We start from the raw sequence: 14,525 nt of genomic DNA, 5'->3' as shown, positions 1-14,525 counted from the left end.
GTGTTCACGCCCGACTGAAAAGGGGCTCAAAACGAGCACGTGTTGTCGGCCACCGAATCCTTCTCCAATGACAGAGTCCCAAGAATCATTGCGGGGACTTTGTATTGTCTCTTGTAGAGTTTCGGATCGATTTCTCCATTATCAGAGTTGTGATGGTCGAACAGCGGGTTAGGCAGTCTTCATGCCAGACTTCGAGAAGCCTCGCTTAATTGTTTGGCGTCGACTCCGCCTCTGAGGCGGGATAACCGTTAGTACTACCACCTACGATCAGATGCATTCTGGAAAGCGGAGCTTAAGCCTATGAGCGAATTTTTTTGATGGTCAGTTATTGAAGTTTGTAGTATTCCCTTACCCATAGGGTCCTGTGTAGAAAGCCGTAGCTATGCTCGATGTTTCACCGAAGGTTGTAATGAAGCCTTGCTTCTCTCACTCAAGTGGCTGTGTTGATTTTAACGACTAAGTCCATAACTGGTAAAGTAAGAATTGATTCGCTATACTGAGCACATGTTCACAAGCGGGGTCATAAGATAGGATTCTTATATCCTGTGTCCGAAAGTATATACTACTTCATTGTATTAATTCATTGTCGTGAATTGTCTCAACTAACAACGCTTCATCCCCGTCCTTACAAATTCACGAAATGGCAACCGTATCTTCCATGCCAGGTAGTTGGTCCTGGGATGCTGTAGCTGCTATCGAATCAGTTCACGAGAATTACCGGCCAGTATCAACAACGCGCTCTATCAACTTTTCCAAGAAATTACTTCCAGTTCCTGACGCAGCAACATCATGGACTTTAGCATCCTCATCAAATTCCAATGAAGAGCAATTATTTAGTCTGAAGAGAAACAGCAGAACACGATCGACAAATCACTTAGCATTCAAGTCAATGACTGCAAACATGTCTGATACCACGGATGTTGACTGGAAACGTTATGATCCACCAGCAGAACTCCTCAATCATCCCGACAACACATCTGAAGAGATCCAAGGGCTCTTACAATCCTCGATTGATGCTTTGCAAGCAAGACATTTAGAAGAGTCTCGAGAACTAGAAGCTGCGGCACGAGCCAGCAAACCACTAGGAAGATCTCGACGCGTGTCTGGAAGACCAAGAGCCGAGGTAAACAACAATGCTTTTACTTGTCAAAATTTAGCTAATGTCTTGTTTCTTTAGTCGACATTAGGCGCTGGTTTAGATCAACTTGCATACTCCGAGGAAGAGCGTACCAGTATGGGTAGTGCCTCTTCAGTTCACTCCAATGACTCTGGGTATGGATCACGAAGAGACAGTAAGGGTAATTCTACGGGATCATCCCCGAGGGAGGATAAGTCGTTCCTATCTGGCTTGGCTTCGAAATTCAAGCATCGAAAAGAATCGCGAAGTCCTTTGAGAAGGCTTGGTGAAATGACAAGTGTTCTCACTTTGTCAAAAACAAACACAAACGAAGGTTTTGACGCCGCCGACACATCATTGACTAAGTAATTTACTTGTATCCAAAGAGTTAAACATAGTGACTAACGATTTTAGTGAGTGTGTGTCTTGTCTCGACGACTTTCCACAAGTCAAAATGGTAAAGTTGACCTGCCACAGTTATTGCGGAGATTGCTTCCAAAGACTTATCAAGTAAGTTTGCCTCACATCTCGGTAATACCACTCTCCCCAAGCATCCTAACAGGAATTAGGAACGCAATGGAAGCAGAAGCCCAATGGCCCGTAAAATGCTGTCTCAACCCCATTCCCTACGCCACCATACGACCCCATCTCGACACCAAAACCACACAAGCATATCAAATCCGCCTCGACGAATGGTCCATCCCCGCAGGCGACCGAGTCTACTGCTCCTCACCCACCTGCAGCACGTTCATCCCGTCACGCGACCACATTACCAACAAGAACATCGCAACCTGTCACAAATGCCGGCAAAGCACATGCGTGATATGTCGCGGCGCCGCGCACAGAAACACAGAATGCCAACAAGACCCCGCTGTCATCGCAACGAACCGTCTCGCCGAGCTCGAGGGCTGGAAGAGATGTTACAGCTGTCAAGCGCTTGTTGAGCATAATACGGGGTGCAGACACATGACGTGTCGCTGCAAAGCGCAATTCTGCTATATATGCTCGGCGCGCTGGCGGACCTGCGAGTGTACGGATGCGGAATTGACGGTGTTGCAAACGGAGGCGACGAGGAGACGAATGCAAGAGGCTTCGCGGGTGGCGAGGAATAGGGAGTTTGAGGAGGAGGAGAGGAGGAATGTGCAGCTTGTTGAGGAGTTTATTGCGCGAGAGAATGCGGCTGCGGAGGCGAAACGGACTGAGGAAGAGAAAGTTCGAAGACTGGAGGAAGAGGCGAGACGAGCGAGTCTAAGGGATCAATTTCAAGATTTGGCCGTCGAGTTGGAGGATTTGCATGTTTACCAGCGCATCCAGATTCAATCTCGCCAGCAATACGAAGCCAAAGTGCTTGATAAGCAGTTCAGCGCTCAGCTCACCTCTTTAAAGAGTACTCAGTCGGCCGAGAGTGCGAAATTGGATTCTGAAACTAGTGCCAAACTGCAAGAGTTGGAAACCCAGTTCATGGCCGAATACACTTCCCGGGTCATCGAGGAAAACCGGGCTGAAGCCGAGCTCATCATGGAGCTTCAAGAACGATCGCAAGGCCAAAAAGGAATGGAATATACGATTCGCAAATCCAGAGGTGAGTTGAGGAGGGAGCAGGAGGATAAACATCAGGTGTGGGATCTTGAGCGACGGGACAAGACCAGATATCTAGAGGAACGAGTAGAGTGGTGGAAAGATGACGTGGCAAAGAAACACAAGAATGAAAAGAAGCAGTTAGAGGAACGATGGGAACTTGAAAAGGTGGAAGTAGAAAATAAGGTTGATGCTACCCAGAGATGGGTGGAGGAGGTGATTGCGGAGAGGCGTGGCAGACTGAGAGATCTGGAAGCAGAGGTATTGGGGGATGCTCAGATTCGTATTATAGGCCCGCAGTCGACGTCGAGAAATTAGAATAGCTCCACTGGGATAAATACTGAGTATAAAATCGTTAGTCGACACCCCAAAAAAAACTGTCCCATTGAATTAACAACGTCAGCTTCGCTTGTTCTTCAGATATACCGTGGGGAAGATGGTTTGTTAACCCTATTTTCGGTGGATGAAATTATAAGCCCTGATATTATCTGATAAGAACTCGGAAGACTCTAGAATTCCACACAAGATATATAGCTGATTGAGCTGTGAACGTAAAACATAGATTTCACTGTCAACTAGCAAAGTCAAACTATCATCTCGCTTTCAATGGAACGTCTCTCGACTAGATGATCATTTTGATACTGCGTACCTTGTTCTAATAAATTCACAGCGCCTCATTCTCTTTTAGCTTGTGTAATTGGACGACGACCTCGGACCAGGTAGTAATGCAGGCGTTCTTCATGCAAGCCAGGCAAGCTCAGCCTCATCTGCCAGCGTCAAAACTTGAACACCCACCTTCAAAGATCTTAAGTCTGCACTTTGATCGTTATTTCGGCATATTTGATGTTCTACCTTCTTGTGTTAATATATCAACAAATGAATCATGGCTGAAGCGATAGCAGCAATCTCTATCGCGGCCAACATCGTCCAATTCGTTGACTTCACTGCCAAGATCCTCAGTGCCAGCCACAGAATCAAAGGTTCGGGATTTAGAGATAATGACTGGATGGCAATTGTCGTGAAAGACTTGCAAAAGGTGTCGAGTGGACTCAAATCTCCGCTGGTACAGGAGAATGGAAGGTTTCCGACCGACAACGACATGGAATTGCTTCATCTCGCCAAACAGTGCGATGAGATCGCTTCCGACTTACTTACGACATTAAAGAGTCTTGAAATTAACGTGAAAAATCTTGCTGATAGGAGTGATGTAACGCGCCAAAAGTCTAAACGCGTCCATGTGGCTTGGGCAAATTTTCGTACAGCTTTGAAGACGGTGTGGAAAGAAGACGAGATTATTCAGCTGGAGAAAAGGATTGAGTCATTCCGACAGCAACTCATACTTCGAATCTTGGTGTCATTGAGGTCGGTTTCCGGTCTTATTTGAATTTGCATCGAGTTGGATCGAAGCAGATTTCGTTAGCCATTGCACAGTACTCAGTGCAGGCTGACCAGCGTTGCAAAAGCCCCTACTAACACATGCGTAGAGATGAGATCAAAGAATCACAACCTGCTCAAGCTGAACCGCAAAACAATGTGCATATTCTTGACAAGCCTGCACTCGGTGTTGGAGAACAATTCTTGGGATATATCGAAGAGAGCAAGCGCTGGCAGACAGACTTGATCAATGCAATCCACCAACATTCATCGACTGCGGGAGAAAGAAGCGTAGAGACCGTCACTGCAATCGATCTGAAGCGAGACGAACGACTGTGGAAACAGATCTTAGAAAGGCTGAGATTCGCGGAGATGACTGACCGTCGAGATCGAATCGTCGAGGCGCATAATAAAACCTTCAGATGGATTTTTGACGCCCCTGGTTCTGCCGAGAATATGGCCACCGTTTGGCCTAGTTTCTCGGACTGGCTAAGAAATGGATCTGGGCTCTACTGGATCGCCGGCAAAGCTGGCTCTGGCAAGTCCACGTTGATGAAGTATATTTATGATAACACTCGCACTGTTCAGCTCCTTCAAGAATGGTGTGGCGAGTCCGACTTGACTGTTGCATCCTTCTACTTTTGGAACTCTGGAGTTGATATGCAGATGTCAGAGATGGGACTTCTGCGATCGATCCTGCTACAATTGCTCACGAAGCACAAGGAATTTATTCCTCGACTGTTCCCAGGACGTTGGGAGGCATATGTACTTTTTGGTAATGATCCAAGTTCCTGGTCTCTCAGAGAGTTGAGAAAAGCATTAAGTCTTTTGAGCCATGAGGCTCCGGATGCCACCAAATTTTGCTTTTTTGTAGACGGGCTTGACGAGTTTGATGGAGACCACTCGGAGCTTAATGACCTTTTCAAGACTCTAGCGTCCTTTTCCCACATCAAAGTATGCGTTTCTAGTCGGCCATGGAACGTGTTTGAGGACGATTTCGGTGTCAAGTCGTGCCTAATGTTGCAAGATCTCACCTACCAAGACATCAAGCTTTTCGTTGACTCTAGATTCGACGAAGATCATGGGTTTTCTGAACTCGAGATTCGGGAGCCAAGTTATGCTGCTGAACTTAAAGAATCTGTTGCTAGGAAGGCCGAAGGTGTGTTTCTATGGGTCTCTCTTGTAGTCAGGTCTCTACTCGCTGGGATGGTGAACGGCGACCGAGTCTGTGATCTCGAAAGGCGACTTGACTTACTCCCCCCGAACCTTGGTGATTTATACGAAAAGATGCTGCAAAGCCTTGATCCTTTTTATTACGCGCATGCTTCGCAGCTATTCCAGATGGCTCACGAAGCATCACCTCCGTTAAGCTTGTTAACATATTCATTTGCGGATGAGGAGCCAGATTTCGTGTTCAAGTGTCCAGTACGATGCTTGACTGAGAAGGAACAGTTTCTGAGGCTCGATGTAATGAGGAAGAGGATAAACAGCCGATGCAAAGGGTTGCTTGAGGTTCCCCGAGGATATCTTGATTCGCACCACGACACAACGCAAAGTTCCGAATTCCAGTCCGGGAACTTCTCCAATGGCCGTGGGAAGGGACCTGTCAAGAATATGACAGTTCAGTACCTGCATAGAACCGTCAAGGATTTCTTAGCACGACCAGACGTCTGGAATTCATTGTTAAAAGCGTCTCCTCTAGGGTTTAAACCTCGTCTCAGTATCTGCAGAGGATTAGTGGCACAATTCAAACATATGGACCCGGAGATCTTAGAGCATGAGTCCTTCTGGACAGGAATTAAGTCTTGCATTAAATATGCAAAGCCATATCATGACCTAACAGGAAACTTTGTGCTCTTATTGAAAGATCTGGATAATTCTGCGTCAAAACTTGCAGAATCATGCCGGGAAGATGGGTCCAGTTTCCTTTCACGGTCTTTTGAAAAGACAATGTCTACTGTTGAAATTAAAACTCCGTATCCGCACTGGACATCAACCTTTTCTGGCTATAAGGAAGATAAAGGGCTGACGTTTCTTTCACTAGCAGTACAGCTCAACCTGCAGTATTTCGTGAAAGCCGAAGTAAATCGTTCATGTCTTGTGATGCAGGACTCTGGCCTCTGGCCGCTGTTGCACGATGCTGTGACGTACGACAAACAGCTCATGGAATTTTTCGATATACGCTGGTTTCCAAATCCCGAAATGCTAAAGATACTCCTAGTTAGAGGAGCCAACCCGAATTGGACTAGGCGGCATGACGGGACTGGGAGTATCTTCGAGCACTTACTAGAGATTTATACTTCTGCAAAATCTTCAAATTCCATTGGTGCGAGCAAAACATTTCATATAATCGGGCGTTCTGTAGATGAAAAGGCAGAAGCGTATGGGTATTGTATAAAGAAGTTCATTGAGTATGGAGCAACATCACCTAAGTACTCAGTGGAATGCTCTCCAACCCGCTGTGAGGGAGCCCTAGTCAAAATAGTTCCAAAGAGGAGTCTGATCCAATCGTGGTTTGGACCTGGAAAGCAGTAAAGCCCTACAAAGCGTTCACGCAATTAGGAGTCCTTAAAAATAATGGCGGTCAGCACTCGATCCTTCTAAACTGACATGAGGGAAATCTTCTGTATGACACTTACAGAATCGACTGCTTAGCTGGTTGGAGATATCTGCCTCGCGAGCACGAATTATCTGAAACGTCCGGCTTCTGCTTTGTCTTCACAAACTTTTCGTCTATCGCAGCCCTCGAGGGAGCAGTTCGTTTCGAATACTTCTGGGTGCGAGCTGGTTGAAGACGATACGATACGATACGATGCGTTACCCAAAGGAAGGAAGGGAAGGACAAGCGAAAGTAGTGGCCAGAAGTAATCACGTGATGACTTTGCAATCCGTATTCATACTCCATTTGACAGTCTTACAGGTGGGCTTGTATTTTAATGGATTTTTCTTTAGAAGAAGTAGGAGCGATATTAAATACTCTATATTTTGCCTGTATAAAATCTGAATTGATCATGTATTGTTATTGATATACAGTTCTCTCGCCAATTGCGTGCAACCCAAACAGGCAGGTTTAGCGACCAAAATAATCTTCTACAACTTTGATATCCACCTCGCAAAACATCCAGATCTCCCAACCACCCCAAGACCCCGGTGGTCTCCAACAACCTAATCATGGCAGGCCCAAAAACAATATACATAGTCCGCCACGCCCAAGGCGAACACAACGTCTCGGATCTCCAGCCGCAGGTACCTTCCTCTCCTCCCCCACCACCACCCCGCCCAACTAACAGACTCCCAGGGAAACTCCAACGTCAAAGATCCCATTCTCACGCCCCTCGGCCGCGAACAATGTCAACTCCTCCGCGCTCTCTTCACACACCACGACGATGTAGAAATAGTAATGGCATCCGGCCTCCGGCGAACGATTCAGACAGCAGTGACAGCCTTTGCGCCTACACTTGCTCGGCCAGAGGTACCATTGCTGCTTGCGCCGATGGCGCAGGAGATTAGTGCGAAGCCATGTGATACGGGGACTGATGCTGCGGAGCTGGAGAGAGGGATGGACGAGGTGTTGAGGGATGTAGATGTGAAGTTTGAGCATGTGGGACGGATTGATTATTCGCTTTTGGAGGAGGGGTGGAATGGGAAGGTAAGAATATATTTCCCCCGCCGAAGAATAATACTCTTGCTGATGAGATACACAGCAAGGAATTTACGAAGCCTCTCTCTCCGCAGTAACAAAACGCGCCGCCGCGCTGCGACAATGGCTTTACAACCGCCCCGAAACCACAATCGTACTCGTCACACACGGAGCATTTATACATCATTTAACAGAAGATTGGGCGGGCATGGTGCCGCCCAAGGGAACCGCATATAAGACGACGGAGTTTAGGGCTTTTACTTTTGATGAGACGTCGAGTGAGAAGGAAGCGCATTTGGTAGAGATTGGAGGGAGTCCGAGGGTAGAGAAGAGGCCGTTGGGGGCCCACGCTCATGATATCACGGGGATTGAAGAGGCGGATTTTTCGTAGGTGGGAGTAATGTGGGTAGATGGTGTTTGGCGCATAGAGAGATTCCCATGGTATATAGATTTAGAATTATTATTTAGAGAAGAGTATAAGACAGATAGAACCGAAACACAAAAACTCCCATAAACTCTCCAAAAAAAAAAAGGGTCAACGTTGATAACTTGTCACCATGCAATAGTATCCAAAAATTCAACTCCCCTCCAAAACCCCAAAAACAAATCCCCCTCTCTTCCTAAACAAAATTCCCAAAAAAATCAAGAATCAAAAAACCATCTAGGTTCTACCCGGGCTCGAACTGGGGACTCAAGAATGATCTCTGACGCGTATCAGAATCTTGCGTGCTAACCTCTACACTATAGAACCATTAACCTAAGAGCGGAGACTCTCGTGTTGTGATTGGTTGCAGCATTTTTTGCGTTCATGGTTTATAAAACCTGTACAGCGATGCAGACGACAACAATGAGAAAAGAGAATTTGGTGGGGGAATGCGAGTGGTGGGGTCCGATGTGCCGACTCTTTGCCGGGTTGATTTTTGGGAAACCGAAAATAACAATTTTCGCAGTAGACTGATGCAAAATCGCGGTGTTTTCTATACAAGAGACAATTGAAAATTCAAAATTGGGCATAATAAGAATAGGAAGAATCGTATAAAATCGTAGTCCTGTTAGCATTAGCATTTAGGCTAAGCATTCCGATCGCGCTTGCCACTCGCATACGACCGACGGTAAATCGCAGGAAAGATGGAAAATGTAAAAAACGAGAGTCTAGAACTTGGGGACTATTGTAGATATTGAAATTAAGTATTTACGGTAAGTGGCTTCGTGCACGAGTTTCCAAGAGTAAAGTTTAAATCGTCCTAAAAGTACAGAGGGTTTCTCCTACGAATAAAGCCTCTTGCAAAAATCTTGGAATTGCGGATGAAGCTTCAAACCCAACTCCGCCAAAAGAAATTCCACAAATGCGTTCCATCCCCAAATAATCTGAAAAAAATGAATGCAAAAAAAGGAAGAGGTCCTACTGAGACTCGAACTCAGGTCCCAGGTATTTTTTGTTTCAAAAACCCATGTGCTAACCGACTACACTATAGGACCTTGTATCTTTGATTTGATTCGTTGAGCACAATTTGCCCAAAAATATCTATGTACTACAAACTTTTTAATAGTGCTGAAATGCCACAAATCCACGTCTTGCAATAACCAAGGCATCTGGATGAGGTACGGACATACGAATATGACGAAAAGTGATTTGGGTTCAAGGGTATTTAGGATTATATTTAGGATTTATCTCGTGGAATTTTGCTTTTATCCGGACGTGGAACTACATTGATTGGGTGGACTCGCTTGGGTGGGGGAAGCAGGCCGCGGGCAGCTTGTTTTCGAACACAAAACTCGCGCGTTCTTCACACCTCAACATCTAACTTTCACAACTATTCGCGCGCGACGATTACGATTTATAATACACCATATGTCATGGCTATTGTAAAGATATACCGCGTTCTACATCACGACAGTCGAGATCCCGCTGTTTGGCTTCACCAAAAGGATCGTCACTTCCGATTAGTGGCCATGAGATGCTCTTACACGGCAAAGCAGTTGGAGGGAGATTCGGCTTGAGAAAGAGACCGGTCTCGAATTCAATTGTCCGACTCGGTTTCTACGAACAGACATGCCCAGCGAGTACGAGACTTCATAGGAGTCAGACGACTGCAATTGCAAAAGTCGACTGTCGATGTCGTGACGGTGGGTGGACAGCTCAGGAAAGTATGTCCCCCGTGCACTAATACGTACAATGATGTGCGGGATAGCTTAGAACATGCTCTACGAATCTCTTCTAAACACTGCTTGAGCTTATTTCTCTCATGAAGAGGCTCGGTGTCAAGAGTAGACGTTATTTGACTCTTCGGTTTTCCCGACTGGCAAAGAAAACCCCCGTGGTACACCCAACTCGATATAATCTCACTAAGCTTTACAAAGCTACATATCGATAAGGCATGCATCAATCGTACGAAAGAATCTCCTGATAACAGTCTCCATTCTATTACTGTTCTCTCGACTCGAGTTAGACGAGCTCTTGCCTGCTGCTTATTGGTGCTGTTGGATCACACCTGTGCAATTGCAGCAGCTTCCCTGGGCTTGTACATGCACGTACATTATCGTCTGGATCCAATTCGGGACCTGCATGAATGTTTCTTTTTCTACGATTTCCTTTCCATTGGAGAATCACATTACAGTCACATCAAAGTTCGTGGTCTCCTAAGCGCTTTCCGGTATATATGATTCCACTTCCTCAGGGGAGCCCCGGCTACCCGCAGCCGGCAGATGGACCGTTTATGTTGGAGCACATCTGCTTTACGCCTCAACTGGGTATATTCCCGAAATCACATCACTTTTTATGCGGGGACTTCGCAAGAGTTTTCGATGTTTTTGTTGTTGTTTGCCAACTTACCAACTGCCAAGTGGCTATTTTTGCTGACCCAATACCGTTCATGACGACGAGCCAAGCAGTAAGAAATACTACCTCGGCCGGGTTACATTTTATCGCGCAATCGAATGTGTGCTTTTCTTAGATCGTTATCTGCATGCACTTTTGTCTTGTCACCTCTCATCGTGAAAGTCTCACGTTTACAACATTGGCAAGCTGCAGGTGGTCTGAAGCGAGTCAGCCTCTACATCCGGTCATGTTTGTATAAGTCTAGTAATGTACTTTCATGTGCAATTACATCGTCCGGGCCTCCTTCATAATAGTCCTGGAATAGCGAAATACTTCCATGGATGTATGGATGATCATTACCCCAATGCTCTTCTTCGATTCCATCAGAATGTACCATCCGCTGCGGGCATGCGGTTGTACATCCCAAATTCCCATTTGAAGCTTCCTGGCCTGGGCCCTTGTTCATTATGTACATTTGTTTCTAGCTAGACCCTACCCTAGCACAACGTGATGCTTGTATCCGAAGGATCCCGTCTACCAGTTTACTTGGGCACTTCAACTTAGTGGCTGCAAGATGACTGTATCCAATAGTATTAGGAAGCTCCCTAGAAATGCCTCGGCCGTGTAGTCGGTGTCAACTGATGATTGCTACTTACCAACCCCTTGGCATATCTCAAATATTTAGAAAGCCGCTTGGCTCCGCGTCACCGGAGCCCTCCATGGATTTTTGGAGCCTTCTTTATCGACCGGTCAGGAGCATAATCTCAGCGTCTCCACTATCTTGGTATTTCCAAGGCGTGGGGTGATCGATTCGTCTACGTGTGTGGATGGATGATAAATGATGTTACCTCATTGGTTGCTAGTAGCTAGTCTATCATAACATGCTTTGTGTAACGAAGAATTTGAGAATCTATATATGCCTTCGATCCCGTGTATTTGGACTACCAAGCACATTTCACTTCTATAGTACCGTCTATTTGAATTTCATTTAGATCGCTATGCGTTACGTGTGGAATCTCGTGGCTATTGCCAGCATAGTGTCGGCTGCTTGCCCGTACATGGACGGCGAGCCAGCACTGAAAGGCAGATCAGAAGGCTCGAATGAACAGTTTCTTGATCAATTCACGGTCGACGACTCTGATTCCTATCTTACATCAGATGTTGGAGGTCCGATCTCGGATGATCACAGTCTCAAAGCTGGGGAGAGAGGTCCAACGCTTCTCGAAGATTTCATCTTCAGACAAAAGATTCAGCATTTCGATCATGAGCGTGTAAGTTGATTTCAGAAAAGCACTGCTGAAATCCAAGCTAATCATTGCAGGTGCCAGAACGTGCTGTCCACGCTCGAGGAGCAGGTAAGCATCTGAGAAAAATGTATTATGTAATTATTCTAACATTAATAATAGGTGCCCATGGGACGTTCACTTCTTACGGAGATTTCGGCAATATCACTGCTGCATCATTTCTAAACTCCACAGGGAAAGAAACGCCAGTCTTCATCCGCTTTTCTACAGTGGCCGGAAGTAGGGGAAGTGCGGATAGTGTAAGAGACGTGCACGGGTTCGCTGTCAGATTCTACACCGATGAGGGAAATTTCGGTACGTACACATCCCAAGGAGTTACTGCCCCACTAATACTCTTCTAAGATATTGTTGGTAATAACATCCCGGTTTTCTTCATTCAAGACGCCATTCTGTTCCCGGACCTCATCCATGCCGTAAAACCATCACCTGAAAAGGAAATTCCGCAAGCCGCAACGGCTCATGACAGTGCATGGGACTTCTTTTCTCAACAGCCAAGTGCATTGCATACCCTCTTCTGGGCTATGTCTGGTAATGGCATTCCGAGATCTTACCGTCATATGGATGGTTTTGGAATCCACACTTTCAGATTCGTTACTGCCTCGGGTACTTCACAATTTGTGAAGTTCCATTTTAAGACCAAGCAAGGAAAAGCAAGTTTGGTTTGGGAGGAGGCTCAAATACTTGCCGGAAAGAATGCGGATTATCATCGTGATGATCTGTGGGAAGCTATTGAATCCGGCAATGGGCCGGAGTGGGAATTTGGAGTTCAGATTTTTGATGAGAAGACCGCTGAGAGTTTTCCATTTGATGTCTTAGATCCAGTAGGTTGAGTCTACACATTGAATGATACATACTAATGAAGTCAATTAGACCAAGATCGTTCCAGAAGAGCTCGTTCCATTTACTCCACTTGGATTGTTGAAGTTGGACAGAAATCCACGAAACTATTTCGCCGAAACAGAGCAAGTCATGTTCCAACCTGGTCACCTTGTTAGAGGTGTAGACTTCAGCGAAGATCCACTTCTTCAAGGACGTATCTACTCCTACCTAGACACCCAACTAAACCGTCACGGCGGCCCCAACTTCGAACAACTCCCCATCAACCGTCCCCACGTCCCAGTCCACAACAACAACCGCGACGGCGCCGGCCAAAACTACATCCACCTCAACACGGCCGCCTACTCCCCCAACACCCTCAACGCCGGCTCCCCCAAACAAGCCAACCAAACCGTCGGCAACGGCTTCTTCACCACCCCCGGCCGCACCGTGACCGGCAACCTCGTCCGCAAAACCTCTCCCACATTCGCAGACGTCTGGTCGCAAACCCGTCTCTTCTACAACTCCCTCATCCCCGTCGAGCAACAGTTCCTCATCAACGCAATCCGCTTCGAGACCGCCCAGCTCAAATCCTCCATCGTCAAATCAAACGTCCTGATCCAACTTAACCGCGTGAGTCATGATATCGCCGTTCGTGTTGCTGCCGCCATCGGTATGACTGCTCCTGACGCGGACCCGAGCTTTTATAATGATAATAAAACGGCGTTTGTGTCTATCTTCAACACCACGCTCCCAACCATCGCGGGCTTCAAAATCGCTGTCCTAGCGTCTGTGTCCAGCCCCGGTTCTTTGACTCAAGCCGCGGAATTAGCCACCGCATTCGCGCCCTCCAAAGTCACTGTCGCGGTCATAGCCGAGCGTCTCGTGCCCGGCGTGAATGCTACGTATAGCGCTGCTGACGCCTCCACATTCGACGGCGTTATCGTCGCTTCCGGCGCGGAATCACTATTCGGAACAAACGCTACGGCATCAACGTTCTTTCCTGCGGGACGCCCCGCGCAGATCCTGGGGGATGCGTATCGATGGGGGAAACCCGTGGGCGTGCTGGGAACTGCAAGTGGTGTGCTCGCTGCGGTGGGTGTGCCACGGGGAGATGGAGTGTACGTTGGGGATGGACATGCCACCGGTTTTGTAAGCGGGTTTGAGGGAGGGCTGGGGGTTTTCAAGTTTGTGGGGAGGTTTGCTTTGGATTCTTAGGGGAGGTGGTTTAGATTCATGTTTATAATTGTGATTATGAGGAAATGATGCTGGGATTGATAGATCTTTCACTAGAGACTTGGTACATATTCAACATGCCCTTTAAAAGTCAAACAACATTCCCAGGGACTTGGTGCAATTACGAAGTATGATGGTTACTCAGTACACCTTCTACGTGGACGAGCTGGATCGTACACCACTATGCCCAAATATCTCATTGGCATATAAAGAACTAACTTCTCAGACTTTCAACGACTGCGCGACAACGCGCGCAGCCGCTCGCGATGGCTTGAATTCTGAGGTAGTGATGCACGTCTACCGGGGGGCTTTTACGTCGCTTGGGGGAGGATATCAGTCATACCAGCCCCAAAACACAAATGATCACGAAACTAGGAAATTGTGCGGACTGTCGGGGGGCTTTGTACTGGCTGGTGGAGAGGTGCGTGATGTCTAGGTGTGGTGAGGTTGAGGGGAAGTGTCTGGGTGGGCAGGCAAGGTACTTGCATTTCAAAACCCAAAGTATCTTTTTCATTTTCTCGAAACATTATTCAAGACTTTTCCAATTACCCCGTTTAAAAAAGCAACACTTTTGGAAAAACTCTATCGCTCTCTACGATCTACTCATCGTCCCGTTTTTTCACCCTCACCCTCTACCTACCC

At 46.8% G+C, this 14,525-nt stretch overlaps 4 protein-coding genes across 4 annotated transcripts; all 4 read left to right on the top strand.

The window, feature by feature from the left end:
* Positions 1–640: 640 nt before the first annotated feature.
* GLAREA_05747 (RING/U-box) lies at positions 641–3,013 on the top strand (the record flags this gene model as incomplete). The annotated part of the gene is made up of 4 exons (XM_008079036.1): positions 641–1,123; positions 1,178–1,482; positions 1,532–1,627; positions 1,687–3,013. 4 exons carry the CDS (start codon positions 641–643, stop codon positions 3,011–3,013), a joined length of 2,211 nt encoding a protein of 736 aa, XP_008077227.1.
* A 565-nt stretch (positions 3,014–3,578) lies between these two features.
* Positions 3,579–6,861, top strand: GLAREA_05746 (P-loop containing nucleoside triphosphate hydrolase; the record flags this gene model as incomplete). Its single annotated transcript, XM_008079035.1, has 3 exons — positions 3,579–4,057; positions 4,180–6,600; positions 6,711–6,861. The coding sequence occupies 3 exons, from the start codon at positions 3,579–3,581 to the stop codon at positions 6,859–6,861; spliced, it is 3,051 nt and encodes a 1,016-aa protein (XP_008077226.1).
* A 379-nt stretch (positions 6,862–7,240) lies between these two features.
* Positions 7,241–8,493, top strand: GLAREA_05745 (Phosphoglycerate mutase-like protein; the record flags this gene model as incomplete). Its single annotated transcript, XM_008079034.1, has 4 exons — positions 7,241–7,315; positions 7,368–7,718; positions 7,774–8,096; positions 8,457–8,493. The coding sequence occupies 4 exons, from the start codon at positions 7,241–7,243 to the stop codon at positions 8,491–8,493; spliced, it is 786 nt and encodes a 261-aa protein (XP_008077225.1).
* Positions 8,494–11,525: 3,032 nt separating this feature from the next.
* Positions 11,526–13,865, top strand: GLAREA_05744 (Heme-dependent catalase-like protein; the record flags this gene model as incomplete). The annotated part of the gene is made up of 5 exons (XM_008079033.1): positions 11,526–11,798; positions 11,849–11,882; positions 11,934–12,125; positions 12,174–12,652; positions 12,702–13,865. The coding sequence occupies 5 exons, from the start codon at positions 11,526–11,528 to the stop codon at positions 13,863–13,865; spliced, it is 2,142 nt and encodes a 713-aa protein (XP_008077224.1).
* Positions 13,866–14,525: the final 660 nt, after the last annotated feature.

The sequence above is a fragment of the Glarea lozoyensis genome (assembly GCF_000409485.1).
Source record: "Glarea lozoyensis ATCC 20868 chromosome Unknown GLAREA10, whole genome shotgun sequence".
In the NCBI taxonomy this organism is placed as follows: Eukaryota; Fungi; Ascomycota; class Leotiomycetes; order Helotiales; family Helotiaceae; genus Glarea; species Glarea lozoyensis.
The sequence above is the reverse complement of the archived record's forward strand: the minus strand, read 5'-3'. Positions and strand labels throughout refer to the sequence as shown.